The 19,152-nt window shown below is 35.5% G+C and overlaps 2 protein-coding genes across 3 annotated transcripts in view; one reads left to right on the forward strand and one right to left on the reverse strand.

Annotated features, from left to right (window-relative positions):
• The window catches only part of CLEC9A (C-type lectin domain containing 9A), a 20,816-nt gene extending 13,464 nt beyond the window's left edge, over positions 1 to 7,352 (reverse strand). Inside the window, exons 1-2 of the mRNA XM_003934490.4 lie at positions 7,158 to 7,352; positions 5,596 to 5,676 (exon numbers count right to left, since the gene is read on the reverse strand). Of these exons, the coding sequence (XP_003934539.4) occupies positions 5,596 to 5,676; positions 7,158 to 7,248 (172 nt within the window). The 5' untranslated portion in view covers positions 7,249 to 7,352. The remainder of the gene's footprint in view (positions 1 to 5,595; positions 5,677 to 7,157) is intronic.
• CLEC1A (C-type lectin domain family 1 member A) overlaps positions 1 to 8,455 on the forward strand; it is a 55,887-nt gene extending 47,432 nt beyond the window's left edge. For both annotated transcript variants that reach the window (XM_010345082.3, XM_003934491.3), the window contains one exon: positions 1 to 8,455. This exon is cut by the window's left edge and continues 19,672 nt beyond it. The gene's annotated coding sequence lies outside the window, so the exon portion shown is untranslated.
• Positions 8,456 to 19,152: the final 10,697 nt, after the last annotated feature.

The raw sequence follows: 19,152 nt of genomic DNA on the forward strand, positions 1-19,152 counted from the left end.
AATAGAGCTACTATAAACATTCATGTGCAGGTTTTTGTGTGAACGTAAGTTTTTACTTCTATGCGGTAAATGCTCAAGAGGGCAATTGCTGTGTTTTAAGGAAGTGTGAAATTTAGATTTTTAAGAAACTGCTACACTGTCTTCCAGAGTGGCTACAGCATGTGACATTCCCACCAGGAATGAGCACGATCTGCTTTCTCGGTAGCTTGACAAGCATTTGATGTTGTCGTTTCTTGTTATTTTAGCCATTCTGATTATTTAGTAATATCTCACTGTATTTTTAATTTTCACTTTCTTAATGGCTAATGACATCGAACATCTTTTCTTGTGCTTATTTGACATCCGTATATTCTCTCTGGTGAAATGTCTTTTCACGTCTTTTTGCCATTTTCTAATTGGATGGTCCAGTTTTTTACTGTTGAGTTTGGAGAGTTCTTTGCACATTCTAGGTTCTCGCCCTTTGTCAGATATTGATTTACAAGTATTTATTCCAAGTCTTTCGCTTGTCTTTTATTTGTTTACTTATTTATTTTTGTAGAAACGGGGTCTCGCCATCTTGCCCAGGATGGTCTTGAATGCCTGAGCTCAAGGAATCCCAAAGTGCTGTAATTCGAGGCGTGAGCCACCACACCTGGCCTGTAACGTGTCTTTTGATCCTCTTCCTATTGTCTTTTGCAGCTTATGCATGTTATATTTTGATGAGGTCCATCCAGCTTATCAATTTTCCTTTCAATAATGATTTTTTGATATAAGTCTAAGAACTGTTTGCCTACCTTTCGATTCTAAAGATTTTGTCCTATAGTTTCTGAAAGTTTTACAGTTTTATGCTCTACAAGACTGTGACCTATTTTGAGTTAACTTTTAATTTTTGTATAAGGTATAAGACTTAGGTTTATCTTTTTCTTTTTCTTTTTTTTCCCTATGGATATCTGTTTTCTCCAGCACCATTTGTTGAAAAGGCTATCCTTCTTTCAATTGATTTACACTACTGACAAAATCACTTGGGCATATTTGTATGAGTCTATTTCTGGATTCTTTTTTGAATTTTATAGCTGTCTTTTTGTCCACTAATACATCTAGCTTTAATGAATACAGGCTTTGAAATCAGGCAGAATAATTCTACTCTATATAATTGGTTTAAAATAAGTTGATGATATGTTAATCATTATTGGATTGTGACTATTGAATGGACATGCTGTATAGAGAGAATGGCATCAAGAAAAATTAGTGAATTTAAAAAACAAGGAAAAACATCTATTCATGTCAGCCAGACCTTTAGGATTAAAAATCCTATCTTTTAGAGAGAAATAGAACAACAAAAGAGGAGAACAAATGGGCAAATCTGTAAAATTATTTTTATATTTTTAACCATAAAATGGAGGTAACCAAGATCATACACGAAAAACATCTGGCCAAGACAGGCTGGGCTGAGCGTGGTGGCTCTTGCCTGTAATCCCAGCACTTTGGGAGGCTGAGGCTGGTGGATCACATGAGGCCAAGAGTTTGAGATCAGCATGGCCAACAGGGCAAAACCCTGTCACTACTAAAAATACAAAAATTAGCTGGGTGTGGTGGCATGCAGGTGTAATTCCTGCTGCTCAGGAAGGTGAGGCAGGAGAGGTACTTGAACCCAGAAGGCAGAGGTTGCAGTGAGCGGAGATCACACTCCTGCACTCTGGCCTGGGCAAGAGAGCAGGACTCTGTCGCAAAAAAAAAAAAAAAAAGAAAAGAAAAAAAGAAAAAGAAAAGAAAAGAAGAAAGAAAACAATTAATTATATACCTACCTATTCTGATCTGTTTTACTTATCAACATCGCTGCTGAGAAGGAAATAGCAGAAGTCAAAAGCCATGGACTAGAGAAAGCAGATGTTTATGCCCTGTGCATGTGTGCATAGTTCAAAAAACCCAGGCTGGCAGCTGCTTGGATTATTTTTCCTCTTTTTAGCAAAGTAATGAACCTAACCAGAGAGGAGTGTAGGACAGTGATGCTCTACTTTTATCCTATTAATAATCTGGCATGTTTAGACATCAAAAAATAATTTTCCTCTCAAAACTCAAGATATAATTACAAAATTTTATAAATGCTTTTTTAGATTAGCTGTATTTTAGAAGCTGTTGTGTTTATTACTATCTGAACAGCTTATACTATATAAAACTGTAATAAAACTGGAGAAAGGGAAATAAGACTTCTCTTCAGAGTTTCCCCCTAAATAGGAAGCAAAATATAGCACATTAATTGGGGTTGAGGTTGTAATCAATTTGCAACAAGTGAGGAATAAAGGCAAAACAATATAATTTCCTAGGGAAAAATAACACAATACTTTTAACATCCCCCAAATAAAATTATTTGTTATATGATGTTATACATTGTACCTAATTGATGAATTAAGAAAATAAACAGTAAAAACAAATAGAAAAGCTGATTTCTTAGAAAATATTTTGTATTTTATTTTATAAATATTTTATTTATAGTGTTTTTACATTAAAATGTTGGCATAAATAATGTGGTAGAAAAATTAGAAAATGTGAAATGGTAAGAAGAAAGCAAAAAATTAAGTCTACTTGCTTTGGAACCTACCTCTCAAATAATAGCCGTTACTATTTCATTTATATCTACAGAAACCCTTTTCTATGTACATACATAGAAAAGTATTTTCCATATAACTGTAACAATAACAATGGTTCTAGAAGATTTCTTTAAATAATGGCATTTTATTATATTTATTTATTTATTCAATGGAGTCTCACTCTGTAGCCCAGGCTGGAGTGCAGTGGAGTGATCTCAGCTCACCGCAACCTCCACCTCCCAGGTTCAAGCGATTCTCCTGCCTCAGCTCCCAAGTAGCTGAGATTACAGGTGCCCACCACCAAGCCTGGCTAATTTTTGTATTTTTAGAAGAGATGGGGTTTCACTGTGTTGGTCAGGCTGGTCTCAAACTTCTGACCTCATGATCTGCCCACCTTGGCCCCCCAAAGTGCTGGGATTAGAGAGCCACCACACCTGGCCTGCATTGTATTCTTTATATAAATATGATATAATTAATTTTACCAGTCCTTCTTTTGTCAGATAGATAAGAACTGTCCTTTAGTAATATATATGAGTAATTTATAACTAGTACTTTTATTATGTTCACATGATGATACTTTTAAATAAAAGGTTATAGTTTTCATCTACTACTTTTTGCTAGAAACATAGTCCTATTTAAAAATATATATATGTATATAATTTAAATATGTTTTGACACTTGCCTTACAATGCAAGTTTTCGTTAAGAGAATTGGATGTAATATTTTAATTTAAAATGGAACATAATTAAAATGGCATATTTATTAAAAAATAAAAATGATTTTTGCAACTCAAGGCCTGGCTATAACATAATCTATAACTACTGGGGGCAAGTGATTAATTTTTAAACAGAATGTTTCACATGAAGAAGCTGCTTATTGCTTAACACAACAGTTTTATTATGTAACTGGTTTTTTTTTTAAAGCCTTAAGTGCTAAGAATGTTTAAGAAGACCTAGGCAAATTATAATTTTGAAAACAACAACAATACTAATTGACAGTCACCACACTTGAACAAAAGCTAAAGGAAAATATACTTTACATCTGTATAGCAATATCTAAGTTTTGTAAGTACATATTTTTAGCTATTAAGAAAGCAAAAACTTTTATTTGTAAGAATTTTCTAGCAATTATGGGAAGTCTTAATCACATCATTTTCTAGTTATGTTTCTTTTATCCTCATCATAGTGACTTAATATTTGTGTTTGTTTGTTCTTGCTTCATGGTATTCTATTGTTTAGGTGCTGTACCCTTATTTATTTACATGGTCTCGTATCAATGTGGTTAGTATTTGATGTTTTTCCCCCTATTGTTAAATTGCAGGTTTACCTATAGAAACAATTTCCCAAAGTGATACTGCTGGGTCAAAATTAATTAATGCCGTTTAAAATAACTTACTGTCTTAGGAACAATATTTTTATGTTTCATCTGAAGAGATTTTACTTAGTAGATAGAGAAGACGCTTATGTATACACTGAACAACAAATCTTTTGAGAACATGGGAAATGTAGAGTGTAATTTTAGAATCATCTTTATTATGTAGTATATAATTTTTGTCTATATAGTAGACAAAATATTTTGCAATTGGAGACTGTAGATTTATGTTTATATAAAAGCCAAATTACATATATTGCATTCACTTGACAACGGTGCTTCAAGATGTTACATGTTCAGTTAATTTTGTTTTTAATTGAAAATGTTTTTATATGTTAAGTTTTAAAATCATCTTACCCAAATAATTATTATTTGTAAAGTAACATTGAAATTCATCATACAGAATTAATATTTAAACAGTATATTTAAATATTTGCAACACAAGTTAAATACAGATTCTTGTATTGTAGAATTACAATAAAGCTTGGCAACATGTCATTAAAAGTCCTCAGTTTTTACAGAAGAAAATGGATTATTAGATGTTAATTGTCTTAACTGTTTGGTCTTTTAAATATAAATTGTTTTCATTGTGTTTGATAAATAGGTGTTTAAGATGTATGCTTCTTTAAAAAATGAATTCACATTTGCCTAAATTATGTATTTTTTAATAAGACACAAAGCGAGCAGAGAGAGAAAAAGTAAGCTGTCTTGAAGTTCTAACATTTCTGTTAAGCTGTGAAACTTTATTTGAAGAGATAGACAAAGTAACAATTAAGCTCTTAGTAATTCTTAAAACCTTCCTCTAAACTCCAGCAGGAAAAGGAAGCTCATGACATTACATGAGCAAAATGAAACTTCCCATACTTTGTGAATGTGAATCTGAACCTTTCCCTTCCTTATTTTCAGAGTCCATAATTCTTCCTCTCTAGCTGATGCCTGTTAGATAGAGATAGGATTTGCCAAGGCATACAAGAAAGAAACATCTATCCAAACAATACCCTTCACCTCTGTCTTTTAACATACATTTTCTTAGTGCTACCATGTGTGATGTTAGAGGTTCATAGTTCTTTTTCTGGAATCTGAAGCTCTGTAATTATTATATTTTATAAAAATTTCACTTGCCAAACATGAAAATATGTCTTCCAGCTGAACTAAAAAACAATGTGGTTAAATGTGGTTGAACAAAGCTCCCAGGTTTGCATTAAACATTTTAAATTGAAACTTGCCTAATATAAATAATCTTCAGAAGTCAAGTTTAAATTAGATGTACGTTAGAAACAAAGCAGAATGTGAAATCTTTCAAATTGCATGTTTAACATGTTACTATGACTCACAAATTGAATCAGAATATGTTATTATTTTCATTGTTTCTCCCAGAGACCTATGGCACAGGATTTGAGTTAAAAAACATGAAATAGATCATTGAAAGTGGCATCCAGGTGCTCAGAGAGTTCTATCAATGATTTAAATTTAAGGCCATTCGTTTATATCATGATGTTTTATATCATTTGTATTCATTCACGTATTACTTAATTGATTTACCATTCATTTATAAATTATGAAGTTTTACATATAATGATATACATATATAAGCTATTTTTAGTGTATAATACATATATCAATATCTGTTATTTTGAAACTATCTTTTTGTACTTACACTTGATGGCCAGGAAAATGGATGTTGTTAATAATCCCAAGCAGAAAATACATGAAATCACCATCACAAGACACCATGTTCCTAACCATGGAATAGGAAAAATGAAACCGAGTTAGAGAAAGCGGATAAAACAGATGGGACAAGGATAGATTGAAATTGACGAAAAGAAGGCATGAACGTTGGCATTTCTACTGGAGAGTTGTTGGGGCCTGGAATGTGTAAAAAGGAAAGGAAAAAGAACTTTTGCTCAGATGCATTGAAAGGCAAGTCATAACTTGAATACATGTGATACGGAAATTGCCAAATTAAGCAGATTTAATAGTATACCTCTGTTATCCTTATCTTTGATGTCACACCTTACCAAGTAATTATATGCAGTAGTTTCCAACAATCTTTTAGAGATTCTCATAAGTGAAATGCTGGCTTTATCTTTTAAGATTAAGAATGCTGTCTCACATCTCCCCATCTCTTCAGTGTCAATTGAACACGATTGAATCAAAGAAAGATACACATTTTAAATATATACTTTTAAATATACATTTTTGGAAGAGGAAAAAGTTTTCCAAGGTAATTTTACAACTCTATAGAGAGGGGGGAAAATGTGTGATTTGTTGTATTTGAAAAACTAATCAGAGAAAAACAGTTAAAATTTATTTTTGAATATTGTGATAGGCAGAAAAATGTCCTTTTCTAACACGTCCGTGTCATAATTCCTCAAACTTGTAAGTTACCTTATGTGGAAAAGGGACTTCGAAGATGTCATTAAGTTAAGGATTTTGGATGAGAAGATTAGCCTGGATTACCTGGGTCCTTTTTAAGTGAGAGGTAGGATATTGGATAGATGGAGCACGGCATGATGATGGAAGCTGAGAAACATTTAAAGAGGTTATGTTGTTGGCTTTTAAGATAGAAGAAGTTGTCCATGAGCCAAGGAAAACAATAAATGCAGTTCTAGAGACCAGAAAAGACAAGGGATGGATTCTTCCCCTAGATCCCTAACACCTTGGTTTTAGCTCACTGAAATCCATTTCAATTTGTGACATCTAGAAGCATAAGATAATAAATTTGCATTTTATTAATCCCCTAAGTCTGTGTGATTGGTTACACCAGCAGACAGGAACTAATACAGGTGTTAAGTGATACAGACAGAACTAATCACTGTAGCAGACAACTCTAGGCCAAAGAGATCTCGCCAGTTTTTCAACCTATGCTTTCTCTTTTTATTTCTTAGTATTTACCAGATAATTTGCAGAGTGTTTTATATAGTAGTTCAATTAACTAAAATTGTATTTTTACATGTATTTCCCAAATCTAGGTATTCTTTTTCTTTTCTAGAGAGACAGAGCAAAAAATAGTTCCACATATTTATCAAGTTCATTGCTCTTTTTTCCATCTTTGCTTACTCCTTGTCCACTTCATTAAACATTTCCTGGACATTACGGTACTCTTAAGTAGATTATCTCAGGTTAGAATAAACATCTTGACTTCATGATAGAGCAGGGGAAAAAAAAAAAAAAAACATGAACTCTACAGTCTCACACAAAATAGTTAGAACTGGTTACCTGAACATTTGTTGGAAGACAGACATTTCTGGTAAGTGTCAGGTACTGGACTATCCCACTGAAGAGAGGTGTATATTTCTTCTTCATGCATGTCTGAGGTGCTTTGATAGAAAAGCAGTCCACACAGGAGCCTGGCAAAAATAACTCCTCAGGTGGTTTGGAGCAGGTTGGTGAAAGAACTGAAATTGGTTACATTTTCACAGTAGTGGGAAAATATGTTGGTGTTTAAGGAGTAGAATAGATGCATCTTCATTCAGAAAGTAGAACTTTGTGAAGTTTAAACCAAAACACAACTTGGTGAAAAAGGAAATGAGAGAGAACTGAATTCAGATTGGCCAATGACAGAGATTTTTTATCTGGTTTCCAAAATGTAGCAGATGTTGAAGGTGATGGCAGTGAGTTCAGAAGAAAAAGATAATAGTGCAAAGAATGCACTTGCATTTGGTATAGGAGATGAAGCATAGAGATGACCTATATAGTAAAGATCTAAAGATAACTGACATTGGGCAAACCAGGGTGTAAAGAGTGTCAGATCACTGGGTGGCCTTAAACAACAAAGCTAGGAAGGAATGTCAACCTTAAAATAAATTTACTTACTGTATATCTGATAGTGTAATGCTAGTTACTGTGATAAGTAAACCTAAAAATATCAGTAACTTAACACAATAAAAGTTTATATCTTACATAATTTTTTTTTTTCTCCAGGAATCCTAATTAGTGATAGATTTCCTCCAAATGAGACTTGGGATTCTTGCATTTTGTGAGTCATTGGAGTGAGTCCTTGACTTCTATTCACTAGAAAAGACAAGGTGATGAATCTATACCTGCTTCTTGAAAGCCATAACCTGTAAGTAACAGGTTTTACATTCACATCCACCAAACACATGCCCGCATTTGGATGTAAAGTTTGAGCCTGAAAAATAAAATTTTTGCCTGGACAGCAAGCTTTTGATGATCACTTCACTCTAGAAGGAAAGCATGGATTATTTAGTTGACAGACCATTTCTGCCACATCTTGTGACAGTAGCATCAGACATTTGAGACTTTAATCATCACTTATTGTTTGATCACTTGTCTTTACAGCATCGATATGCAAAATTGCACTGTTTGCTTTTATTTCAGTAACTCACTGGATTCATCAGTCTTCTCCCTAGCAATCGAGCCCCCAGAAAACAAACGGCACACACAAGGGGTAATCTAAGGGAATTTAATTAAAGGACTGTATATAAAGTTTCAGGAAGTGTTAAGGGAACCAAAAAGGGGTTGTGACATGTGCAAGAGGAAGCTGTCAGGTCACCTGAAGAATCAAGTTGAAAATGTTTATTGGAACTGCATGACCTGCCTGACAAGGGCCCAGGACTAAAATAGAGAACGTGTATCCTTTGCCACACCAACACATGGCAGGAAGACAGCCAATTGAATAAATATCCTACCTCTGATCACCAGCACCTTCCATTGGCTGAATTAACTAGAAGCCAGGGGCCAAGTTTGTTTGCCCTAATAATGTATTCATTTGAGCTCAGCCTCTCAAAGCACAGGTTGGAATTGAGAGCATTCCCAGGGGCAGTTGAAGACTATCCAGTCCATATGCATATACATATACATGTACATATACATATGCATGTACATATACATATACACATGTAATTTTTTTTTTTTTAGTTGGAGTTTCACTTTTGTTGCCCAGTCTGGAGGGCTGAGGCCTGATCTTGGCTCACTGCAACCTCTGCCTCCCGGATTCGAGCAATTCTGCCTCAGCCTCCCGAGTAGCTGGAATTACAGGTGACTGCCACCACGCCTGGCTAATTTTTGTATTTTTAGTAGAGATGGGGTTTCACCATGTTGGCCAGGCTGGTCTCAAACTCCTGACCTTAGGTGATCTGCCCAACTTAGCCTCCCAAAGTGCTGGGATTACAGGTGTGAGCCTGCATCATCAAAGATCACGAATTACATATCACCATAACAGATAATAAAAATGAAGGTTTTGAAATACTATGAGAATTACCAATATGTGACACAGAGACATAAAATAAGCATATGCTGTTGGAAAAAATGGCACTGATATAGACTTGCTTGAGATGGGGTTGTCACAGCCCCATTCTTCAATATTTTATATGACGCTCATGTGACCTGAGAATCGGATCTGAAAATTAATGTAACTTAAACCCATGTAGCCTTTAAAGTTGGATCACTTCTATCTTGAGGAGAAACAGAAGAAAAAATCATAAGCATACCAAATGTACAGAGACTAATGTTAGGAACGAGGTAACAGAAACTTAAGTTGTCATTAATTTCCAATTATTCTCAAATTTTATCAGCACTAAAAATCAGGCTTAGAAACACCCCTTTTCCCCAAATATAGAACATTCCCTGATAAATTTCTTTGTATGGAGCCATTGGCTTCTCCCAATGAAGGATTAATATATTCCTTTTATTACTTTTGATGTTTTTAATCTTGACTTTATTTATTATTCATTATATTCCAAGTACTATTTTCAAAAACTTTTACATGAATTATTTTGATTTTTATCAATAGTTCAATGAAATAGATACTGTCATTGGTATAGAGTACAGGCATATCTTGTTTTATTGAGCTTTGCATTATTGTGCTTTGCAGATATTGCATATTTTAAAGTGAAGATTTGTGACAACCCCATGTCAAGCAAGTCTATATCAGTGCCATTTTTTCCAACAGCATATGCTTATTTTATGTCTCTGTGTCACATATTGGTAATTCTTATAGTATTTCAAAACCTTCATTTTTATTATCTGTTATGGTGATATGTAATTCGTGATCTTTGATGATACTGTTGTAATCATTTTGGGGCACCATGAACTATACCTGTATAAGATGGTTAACTTAATTAATAACTACCAACAAATAATGTGTATGTTCTGACTGTTACACCAACTAGCTGTTCCCTCATCTCTGTACCTTTCCTTGAGCCTCCTTATGTTCCCTGAGATCTAACAATATTAAAAATAGGTCAATTAATAATGCTACAAAGGCCTGGAATTGCTGAGGGAAAGAGTTGCATCTCTCTCACTTTTAATAAAAAGTTAAAAAGGATTAAGTTTAGTGAGGAAGACATGTCAACGACTAAGATAAGCCAAGAGCTAGGTTTATTACATAAAGCAGCAAGCCAAGTTGTGAATGTAAAGGAAACATTCTAGAAGGAAATTAAAAGTGCTGCTCCAGTAAACACACAAATAAGAAAGCAAGATAGCTTTATCGCTAGTATGCAGAAAGTTTAGTGGTCTAGATGGAAGATCAAACCAATTACAACATTCTCTTAAGCCAAAGCCTAATTCAGAGCAAAGCCCTAACTCTTCACTTCTATGATGGAGGAGAGAGGTGAGGAAGTTGTAGAAGAAAAGTTGGAAGCTAGCAGAGGTTGGTTCATGAGGTTTAAGGAAAGTAGCCATCTCTCTAATGAAAAAAAAAAAGAAAGACGAAGCAGCAAGTGTTGATTTAGAAACTGGAGAATGTTATCCAGAAGATCTAGCTACGATATTTGAAGGTTGCTGTATTAAACAATAGATTTTTAGTGTAGATGAAACAGCTTTGAACTGGAAAGAGATGACATCTAGGACTTTTATAGCTAGAGAGGAAAAGTCAGTGGCTGGCTGGAAAGCTTCAAAGGACAAGCTCACTCTATGCTAGAGGCTACTGCAGCTGGTAACTTTAAGTCAAAGCCAATAATCATTGATGATTTCAAAAGTCCTAGAGACCTTAAGAATTGTCCTAAATATACCCTGCCTACTCTCTATGAATAAAACAACAAAGTCTGGATGACAGCACATTTGTTTGTAGCATGGTTTACTGAATGTTTTAAGCTCACTGTTGAGAACTACTGCTCAGAAAAAGTTTTTTCTTTTCCTCAATATATTATTGCTCATTGACAACACCTCTATTCACTCTAGAGCTCCGATAAAGAGGTACCAGGATATTAATGTTTTCATTCCTACTAACACAGCCTCCATTTCTGTAACTAATGGATCAAGAAGTAATTTTGACTTTCAAGTCCTTTTCTTTAAGAAATGCATTTCGTAAAGCTATCACTGCCACAGATAGTGATTCTTCTGATATGTCAGAGAAAAGTGAATTGAAAACCATCAGGAAAGGATTTGCCATTCTAGATGTCATTAAAAAGATTTGTGATTCATGGAAGGAGTCAAAGTATCAGCATAAACAGGTGCTTGGAAGAAGTTGACTCCAACCTTCCTGGATGACTTCGAGCGGTTCAAGACTTCAGTGGCAGAAGTAACTGCAGATGTGGTGGGAATAGCAAGAGAACTAGAACTGGAAGTGGTGCCTGACGATGTGGCTGAATTGATGCCATCTCATGAGGAATGAACGGATGAAAAGTTGCTTCTTATCAGTGAGCAAATAAAATGGCTTCTTGAGACAGATACTACTCCTGGTGAAGATGCTGTGAACATTGTTGAAATAATAACAAAGGATTTCAAATATTGCCTGAACTTAGTTGATAAAGCAGTAGCAGGATTTGAGAGGATCGACTCCAATTTTGAAAGAAGTTTGCTATGGGTAAAATGCTATTTAACACTACTACAAGTTATAGATAAAAATTTCATAAAAGGAAGAATAAATTGATGCCACAATCCCCACTGTTGTCTTCTTTTTGAGAGACAGTCTCTCTCTGCCGCCAGGCGGAAGTGCAGTGGCATGATCTCAGTTCACTGCAACCTCCGCCTCCCGGGTTCAAGTGACTCTCCTGCCTCAGCCTTCCAAGTAGCTGGGACTACAGGCATGCACCACCACCCCTAGCTAATTTTTGTATTTTTAGTAGAGGTGAGGTTTCGCCATGTTGGCCAGGATGGTCTCGATCTCTTGACCTCGCAATCTGCCAGCCTCGGCCTCTCAAAGTGCTGAGATTACAAGTGTGAACTACCACAGCCAGCCCATTGTTATCTTATTTTAAAAATAGCCACATCTTCCCCATTCTTCAGCAAACACCACTCTGATCAGTCAGCATCCATCAACATCAAGGCACGACCCTCCACCAGCAAAAAGATTTCTACTCACTAAACACTCAGATAATCATTATCATTTTTAGCAATAAAGTATTTTTTATTTTATTTACTTTTTATTTATTTATTTATTTTGAGATAGAGTCTCACTCTGTCACCCAGGCTGGAGTGCAGTGCACGATCTTGGCTCACTGCAACCTCTGCCTCCCAGGTTCATGTGATTTTCCTGCCCCAAGTAGCTCGGATTACAGGCTCCCACCACCATGGTTGTCTAATTTTTGTATTTTTTAGTAGTGCCAGGGTTTCACAATGTTTGTCAGACTGGTCTCGAACTCCTGACCTCGTGATCTACCACGTCAGCCTCCCAAAGTGCTGGGATTACAGGTGTGAGCCACTGCGCCTGGCCAATAAAGTATTTTTTAATTAAAGTATGTACATTTATAAACATAATGCTGTTGTATACTTAATAGGCTACAGTTTATGGTAAATATAACTTGTATATGCACTAGGAAACCAAATAATTAGTGTGACTCACTTTATTACAATAATTATTTTATTGTGATGGTCTGGAACTGAGTCCACAATATTTCTGAAGTGTGCTTGTAACTTAGTTGTAATTTGAAGCACAGAGTAGTCAAATTTTGATAGGTTCACTTAGATAATATGCAGAGGATTTAGTATTTGGAATGAAGTGTTCTGATTTGTGCAACTAACGTTTGTGCAATTTTGATTCCACATGTAAGATGCTTTAGATATGAATACCAGGAAAAAATATCTTTGTAGGCACAGTTTGATTGTCTTACATTTTTTAATTGTATTGTTGCCATGCATTAAGCTACTATTCTTCTAAGTTTATGTGTGCCATAGTGATGTATAAACATATGCTTTTCCATTTTGGGGAGATGAAACAAAGTCCAGAGATATGGCTAACTTTTGGACAGTGTTCTGAATTCTTAGTTCCTATTTGGTTTCTCTAAATGAACAATTCAAAAAGAAAAAATAGTGCTACCATCACCCACATCCAAGATCTCCAGACATTTGTAGTAGCTAGTAGAATCTGAGGTATTTCTGTTATTTTTCCTCAGCCCTTCAAATCTGCTTATTTACTGAGAGCCTAGGACAAAATAGGGATTCAAGTGTCTTTGAGTGTGAGTGCACGAAGCTTTAAGAGTTACATGCGCCGGGCGCGGTGGCTCAAGCCTGTAATCCCAGCACTTTGGGAGGCCGAGGCGGGTGGATCACGAGGTCGAGAGTTCGAGACCATCCTGGTCGACATGGTGAAACCCCATCTCTACTAAAAATACCAAAAATTAGCTGGGCATGGTGGCGCGTGCCTGTAATCCCAGCTACTCAGGAGGCTGAGGCAGGAGAATTGCCTGAACCCAGGAGGCGGAGGTTGCGGTGAGCCGAGATCGCGCCATTGGACTCCAGCCTGGGTAACAAGAGCGAAACTCCACCTCAAAACAAAACAAAAAAATGTTACACGCATTTATTGGAAATGTATTACCTGCTTGGTATTCTGATCAATACTTTATATAATCATATTAAATGAGCTTCACAATTACCTTATGAGCAAGGTAATAATATTAAACCCATTTCATAGATGAGGAAACAGAGTTTTAAAGACAGTATATTACTTACCCAAAGCCATACAGAGAGTAAGTTCTAAAGTAGTGATAGTTCTCTAACTGTATTAAAGACTACTTGCATAAGAATTATGTCATGACGCTGGTAAAAACCCAGGTCTCCGTGTCTCCTCAGCATTCCCACTGGGTAACATCAGCATTTGTGTTTGAACATCTCCATGTTTTAACCAACATTTCAGTTGAGATGTTTAAGAATCGTGTTTATAAACTGTATTCACTAGTTAAAGAAGGGAAGCTGTGGGAAAGAAATGCAATTATTGCCTATTACCTTTGAGAGGGTGCTTTTCCATTGTATTCTATAAATACTTCCTGAGTTACTCAGCAAGAAACAAGCACAGAGCTGTTGAGAATAGACCTAAATAAAGCATTTTAACTTGTCCTTTTGTGTAGTAGCCTCTGCGCCATGTTGAGAAGCATTTATTCATTTTACAAATCCCATTTTACAAACTTTCTTTTCCTTCTTTTGCCCAAAAACTTGCTGCTGTCGAGTCTAACCAGAAATGAACTTGGAATAGTAATTGTATTTATGAAAGTCTCTCTGTTTCCTGTAAGCCAGGATCTGGATTTGGTGGTGGTAATACAATAGTAAATAGAGAAGTCACAGTGCCTGCTTTTGTAAACTTCCTGGTAGAGCTAACACTCCAACATTTTAAGTTGTAGAACTGTGAGGTATAAATGGATGATGTATTCTTCCTATTTTAATTATGCAAAAATAGAAGCTAAAAAGTGTATGTGACTGGTTCATGGTTGTACTTTAAGTGACATTATCTAAATTATTCTACTGATTCCAAGTTTAATATTCTTTTCATTATCTAATGCTATCTTTCAAAGTTACTCTGCACAGATTCTAAACTTCGGTATTTTGCACAACTTAATTAAGCCCTAATCCATATTGTCCTTATTTTAATTTTATATGTGTATATCTGAAGATCCAGTAAATCATACTGTGTTCACGTAATTAGATGTTGAAGACAAGAAGAAAGATAATTAAGGGAAAATAGAATAATTGCGACAAGAAGAAAGATAATTAAGGGAAAATAGAATAATTGGGAAGCAAATGATCAGTTTACATGTTGGCTTCCAGTTATTCAAAGAAAGGAGTAGGTAAATGATTCTGGCAGTAAAGATAATATTAAAGCTGACATCAAGGAGAAGAAAGGAAGAAATAAGCAATTTTTGGCTATTGATTTATTCAATCAGAATTTTTATTGTGCAATAAAGCCTTTATCTGTGATACCTGCCCATCTGTTTGCATTAATGTAGTTGGTCCACGTTGGCCATGCCAGTCTTCCTCTCACACATTAAATAATGTTTGTTCTTACAGAAGGTAGGGTGCATTTTTCCATTGTGAAAATAGGCACAATTCATATTTCCTTTTCCATCTTCAGAAAGGTCAAACCTGTGAATGGGAGAGGTAGAATAAATTCCTTCAAAAACTAAGCAACCAATCAACAATCAAACTCTGCGTATAGTATTCTCATGCACAAAATGGAGACTCTGGGAAAAACAGAATAAAACAGTTTCTCATTGTTGAGTAACTCCAACCTGCTTGGTAGTACAAGGTATGTATATTTGAAAAGCTCAAGCAATTTCATGCAGTGTAAGATTAAGGAGCAAGAAAACACTAGTATAATAGGAGCCCCAAAGAAGCAATGGAGATGGCTCTGAAATAATGGGAAAAAACTTTATCTACAAGATCAGATTTTAGTTTGGTATTGATGGAAGGGCAAGACTTAGATGAAAAGATAGGAGATGGAAGAGCCCTGCAGGGCAAATAGCTGCAATGGATGGGAATACGCTCATGGAAAAGTGAGTTGACTCAATATTTTTGAACTGAGGTTTTATATTGTAGGATAGATGATCTAAGACAGCAGGCTGTATTTAATGGCTGTTAACTTATCTTTATTCCCTTCTAGACCATTTATCACAAGAGGACAAGGAATATATATTTATTAGTTTATTTGGCACATATCTGCATAACTACGTGCCAAAGTTGTTGGATGTGCTAAGGATAGACTGATAAGGAAAGACAAGAAAGCCAAGGACTTTCCTGTTTGGGAACTTCCGTTTCGGTGGGGTGATACCAGTTAAGAGCCCACAAATAGAGAAAAAATTTCTGACAGTGGTAAAGTTACAAAGACACAAAACAGTGGTAGACGATATGGATGTGGGCTGAAGGGAAGCTAATTTAGTTTGGATAATTAGACTTAGCCTCACTGAAGAAGTGATGTTTAAATGCAGACTTGATTCACAAGAAGGAGACAGTCATGGAGTTGTGGCAGCAGAGCATTCTAAGAGAAGAAAATAGCAAATGCAAAAGCCTTGAGACCAAAAAACAAGTTTAATTTGTTGGAAGAATTAAAAAAAAAACCCACTAATTTGTCTGCAATATTGTGAATGAGGTAGCAAGCGATAGGAGATAAAGCTCACAATCTGTGAAGAGTGGTAGTTGTAGCATCCTGAGATCCTACCTATAGTAAATACTTACTAAATATTTAGTAAATAAATTAATAATATAAGTAATGATTAGATTGTACAAGTTTTGGCTATCAGTTTAAATTTTAATTGGAGAGAGACTGCAGTTTTGGTAGACAGGATGAACAAAATATATTGAGACTGGACATTGGAAAATCATAAAGCAAGCAACTGAGGTTCACAACTCAGTGCTAACAGCCCATTTGCCTGCATCATGTGTAGAAGGATAGAGCTTCATTAATGGGCATTGGAATTACCTTGTGAACCACAGTGCATCGAATTCTTGGAGACCTGGAGAATAGAAGAGTATGCAATATGACACTGAAAAGTCAAACGACTCTCAAGTTGACAACTTTCAACTGTAAAATAATGAGGATGAAATTTTGTTTTAAAAATATGTGGAGAGAATCAGAGCAATCTAAACACACACACACACACACACACACACACACACACACACACACCATTCTATGGTAAAGTTGAATGTAGAAATGAATGGGAATAATATCAGGTGTAAAAATGAATTGTGGCTTAGATAAAGAGTGAAAGAATAGGAGAGGGGAAAGTAGAATTGTCTTATGACCAGTGCTCTCTTGTTTAAAACAGGGGGTAAGTGACTCCGCTGCTGCTTATATAATCTGTAGTAGGTTATAGAGATGCATTTCAACAGTTAAATGACTTGGACTGAAAGGAAAGGGAATCTGAGAAATAAGAGTTTCTAGTCTTACTTTCTATTCCGAGTGTCATGGGACTTACATATTTTTTGAGAGAACTGAGCCATCTCCCACTTCCAGACCTCATTAGAGTTCTGGTGGGATAATCCGACTCAGTGAATTAAACAGTCTGGCTTTGATGTATTCCTCTTGTAAACATAAATAAACACAATGATCAGAATCCCTCCACAGCTCTTGGTAATGACAGAAAGACAAAGCTTTATGATAAAACCTTGAACAAAAAAGAGTTGGATTACCTGTCTATATTAATGTTAATAGATTTTAATTTCACTTGTCTTAGAACTTAAAAAATCATGTAGGACACAGGTAAAATTGTACACAAAATAGCTGATATTCTAATCTTCCTATGTGTTTATAATATATATTTATATTTTCAATCAATTGAGGATTATACTCTCGATAGACTACCAAACATGACTCAAAGGAATAAATGTAAAGTTAGAGAAAGAAAACACACAAGAAAAATACATTGTTGGTGAGCTTAAGGATTATTTTTTGTTTTATTAACTGCATAGGTCTAAGTCCTGGAATAGTTTCAGCACATATTTGTTAAATTAATGAAGAAATAAGTAAATCAACCAATGTATGAGTAAGAAAATTAAATGGCACTCAAATGTTTATATATACTCTCACACTTCCGAGAATAACCAGTAAGAATGCATTGTTGACAAACAGGAAATGACCTGAGATTCTTGACATATAAATGAGACTCAGAATGGCATTCCACAGGAGATATTGTGTGACAGTCATGTGTGATTGTTTATTTCTTAAAGCTTGAGCCACCAGGAACTGTTCTCTTATTTTCTAATCTTTCTTGTTTGTTTGTTTGTTTGTTTAGAATATATCAACATTATATGCTTGCCTACAGAACCTGACAGAAATTCTACTTGAAATTCAAGTTTCCTTTTTTTTCCTGAAAAAATTGCATGACTACTTTTAGTTATAAATCTTTAAACTGGCACTAGCCTAGACCTATACACATTCAGGATATACATATATGTCTCCAATTAATCTTATTGTAATAGAGCTGAGATTTTAGAAAATTCTCTTAGTTTGCTGGAGTAGAAGGAAAAGCTAATTTATTTAACTGAATATCTTCTGTATGAGCCTGAGCCCACAAAAACAGTAAGTAGACAGTTCAGCAAGTTAGAACAACACAGGACACAGATGATTATGAACATCACTGGGCTGTCTTCACGTGTGACCCACTGTGTACCTGAGCTGTCAAGAAGGGACAAGTCAATTTGACTGATCAACTCTAGCAATGCTGCAAAATGCGATTGGATTGAATATTTGGGTTCTGTAATTCTTACTAGGTTTCATAAGGTTCTTAGATTAGTACAAACTGAAAGATGTTAAGAAAAATGTAAAAACAAAAAAGGTCAAATGTTACATTTGAGAGTCTCCTCCCTCGCCTCCAAAATATTTGACATAAGGATCTCCCGACTGGAATGTTCTGGTTGTCAGTCTTCAGGAGAATAGAATTCATGTCAATCCAGTACTGTTTACTCTCTTCCCATGTCAAGCTGTGCTTGAAGAATCCATAGCAGCTACCTCCATAATATCTCCAGTTTGTGTCACAGGGGCTGCATTTATGATTTTCTTGAGAAATCAAGCACAGGAATGTTACTGTTGTTTCTAAATTGGACTTAATTTTCCCCGTCTTCAATGTTTCCTGCAGATTTCAAGACTTCCTTCAGTTACCATCCGAGAAATACTCCAGCGGTTGGATAAATAAAGAGGTTTAAAAACAAATACTTACTGAAAATGCTCTTTTGTTCTGTTTGTTTGTTTGTTTGTTTAAGACCTAGTCTCACTCTGTCACTCAAGGTGGAGTGGAGTGTCACTATCTTGGCTCACTGCAACCTCCACCTCTCAGGCTTAAGTGATTCTCCCACCTCAGCCTCGCAAGTAGCTAGGATTACAGACACCCACCACCATGCCTGGCTACTATTTTTTTGAATTTTTAGTAGAGACAGGGTTTCACCATATTGGCCTGGCTGGTCTTGAACTCCTGACCTCAAGGCATCCACCTATCCTGGCCTTCCAAAATGCTGGGATTACAGGTGTGAGCCACCACACCCAGCCACCCTTTTGTTCTGATTGTTTTATTACATATTGGCAGAAGTGCTTTGCTAATTGTTGCAG

Source organism: Saimiri boliviensis, chromosome 7 (assembly GCF_048565385.1).
Source record: "Saimiri boliviensis isolate mSaiBol1 chromosome 7, mSaiBol1.pri, whole genome shotgun sequence".
Taxonomy (NCBI): Eukaryota; Metazoa; Chordata; class Mammalia; order Primates; family Cebidae; genus Saimiri; species Saimiri boliviensis.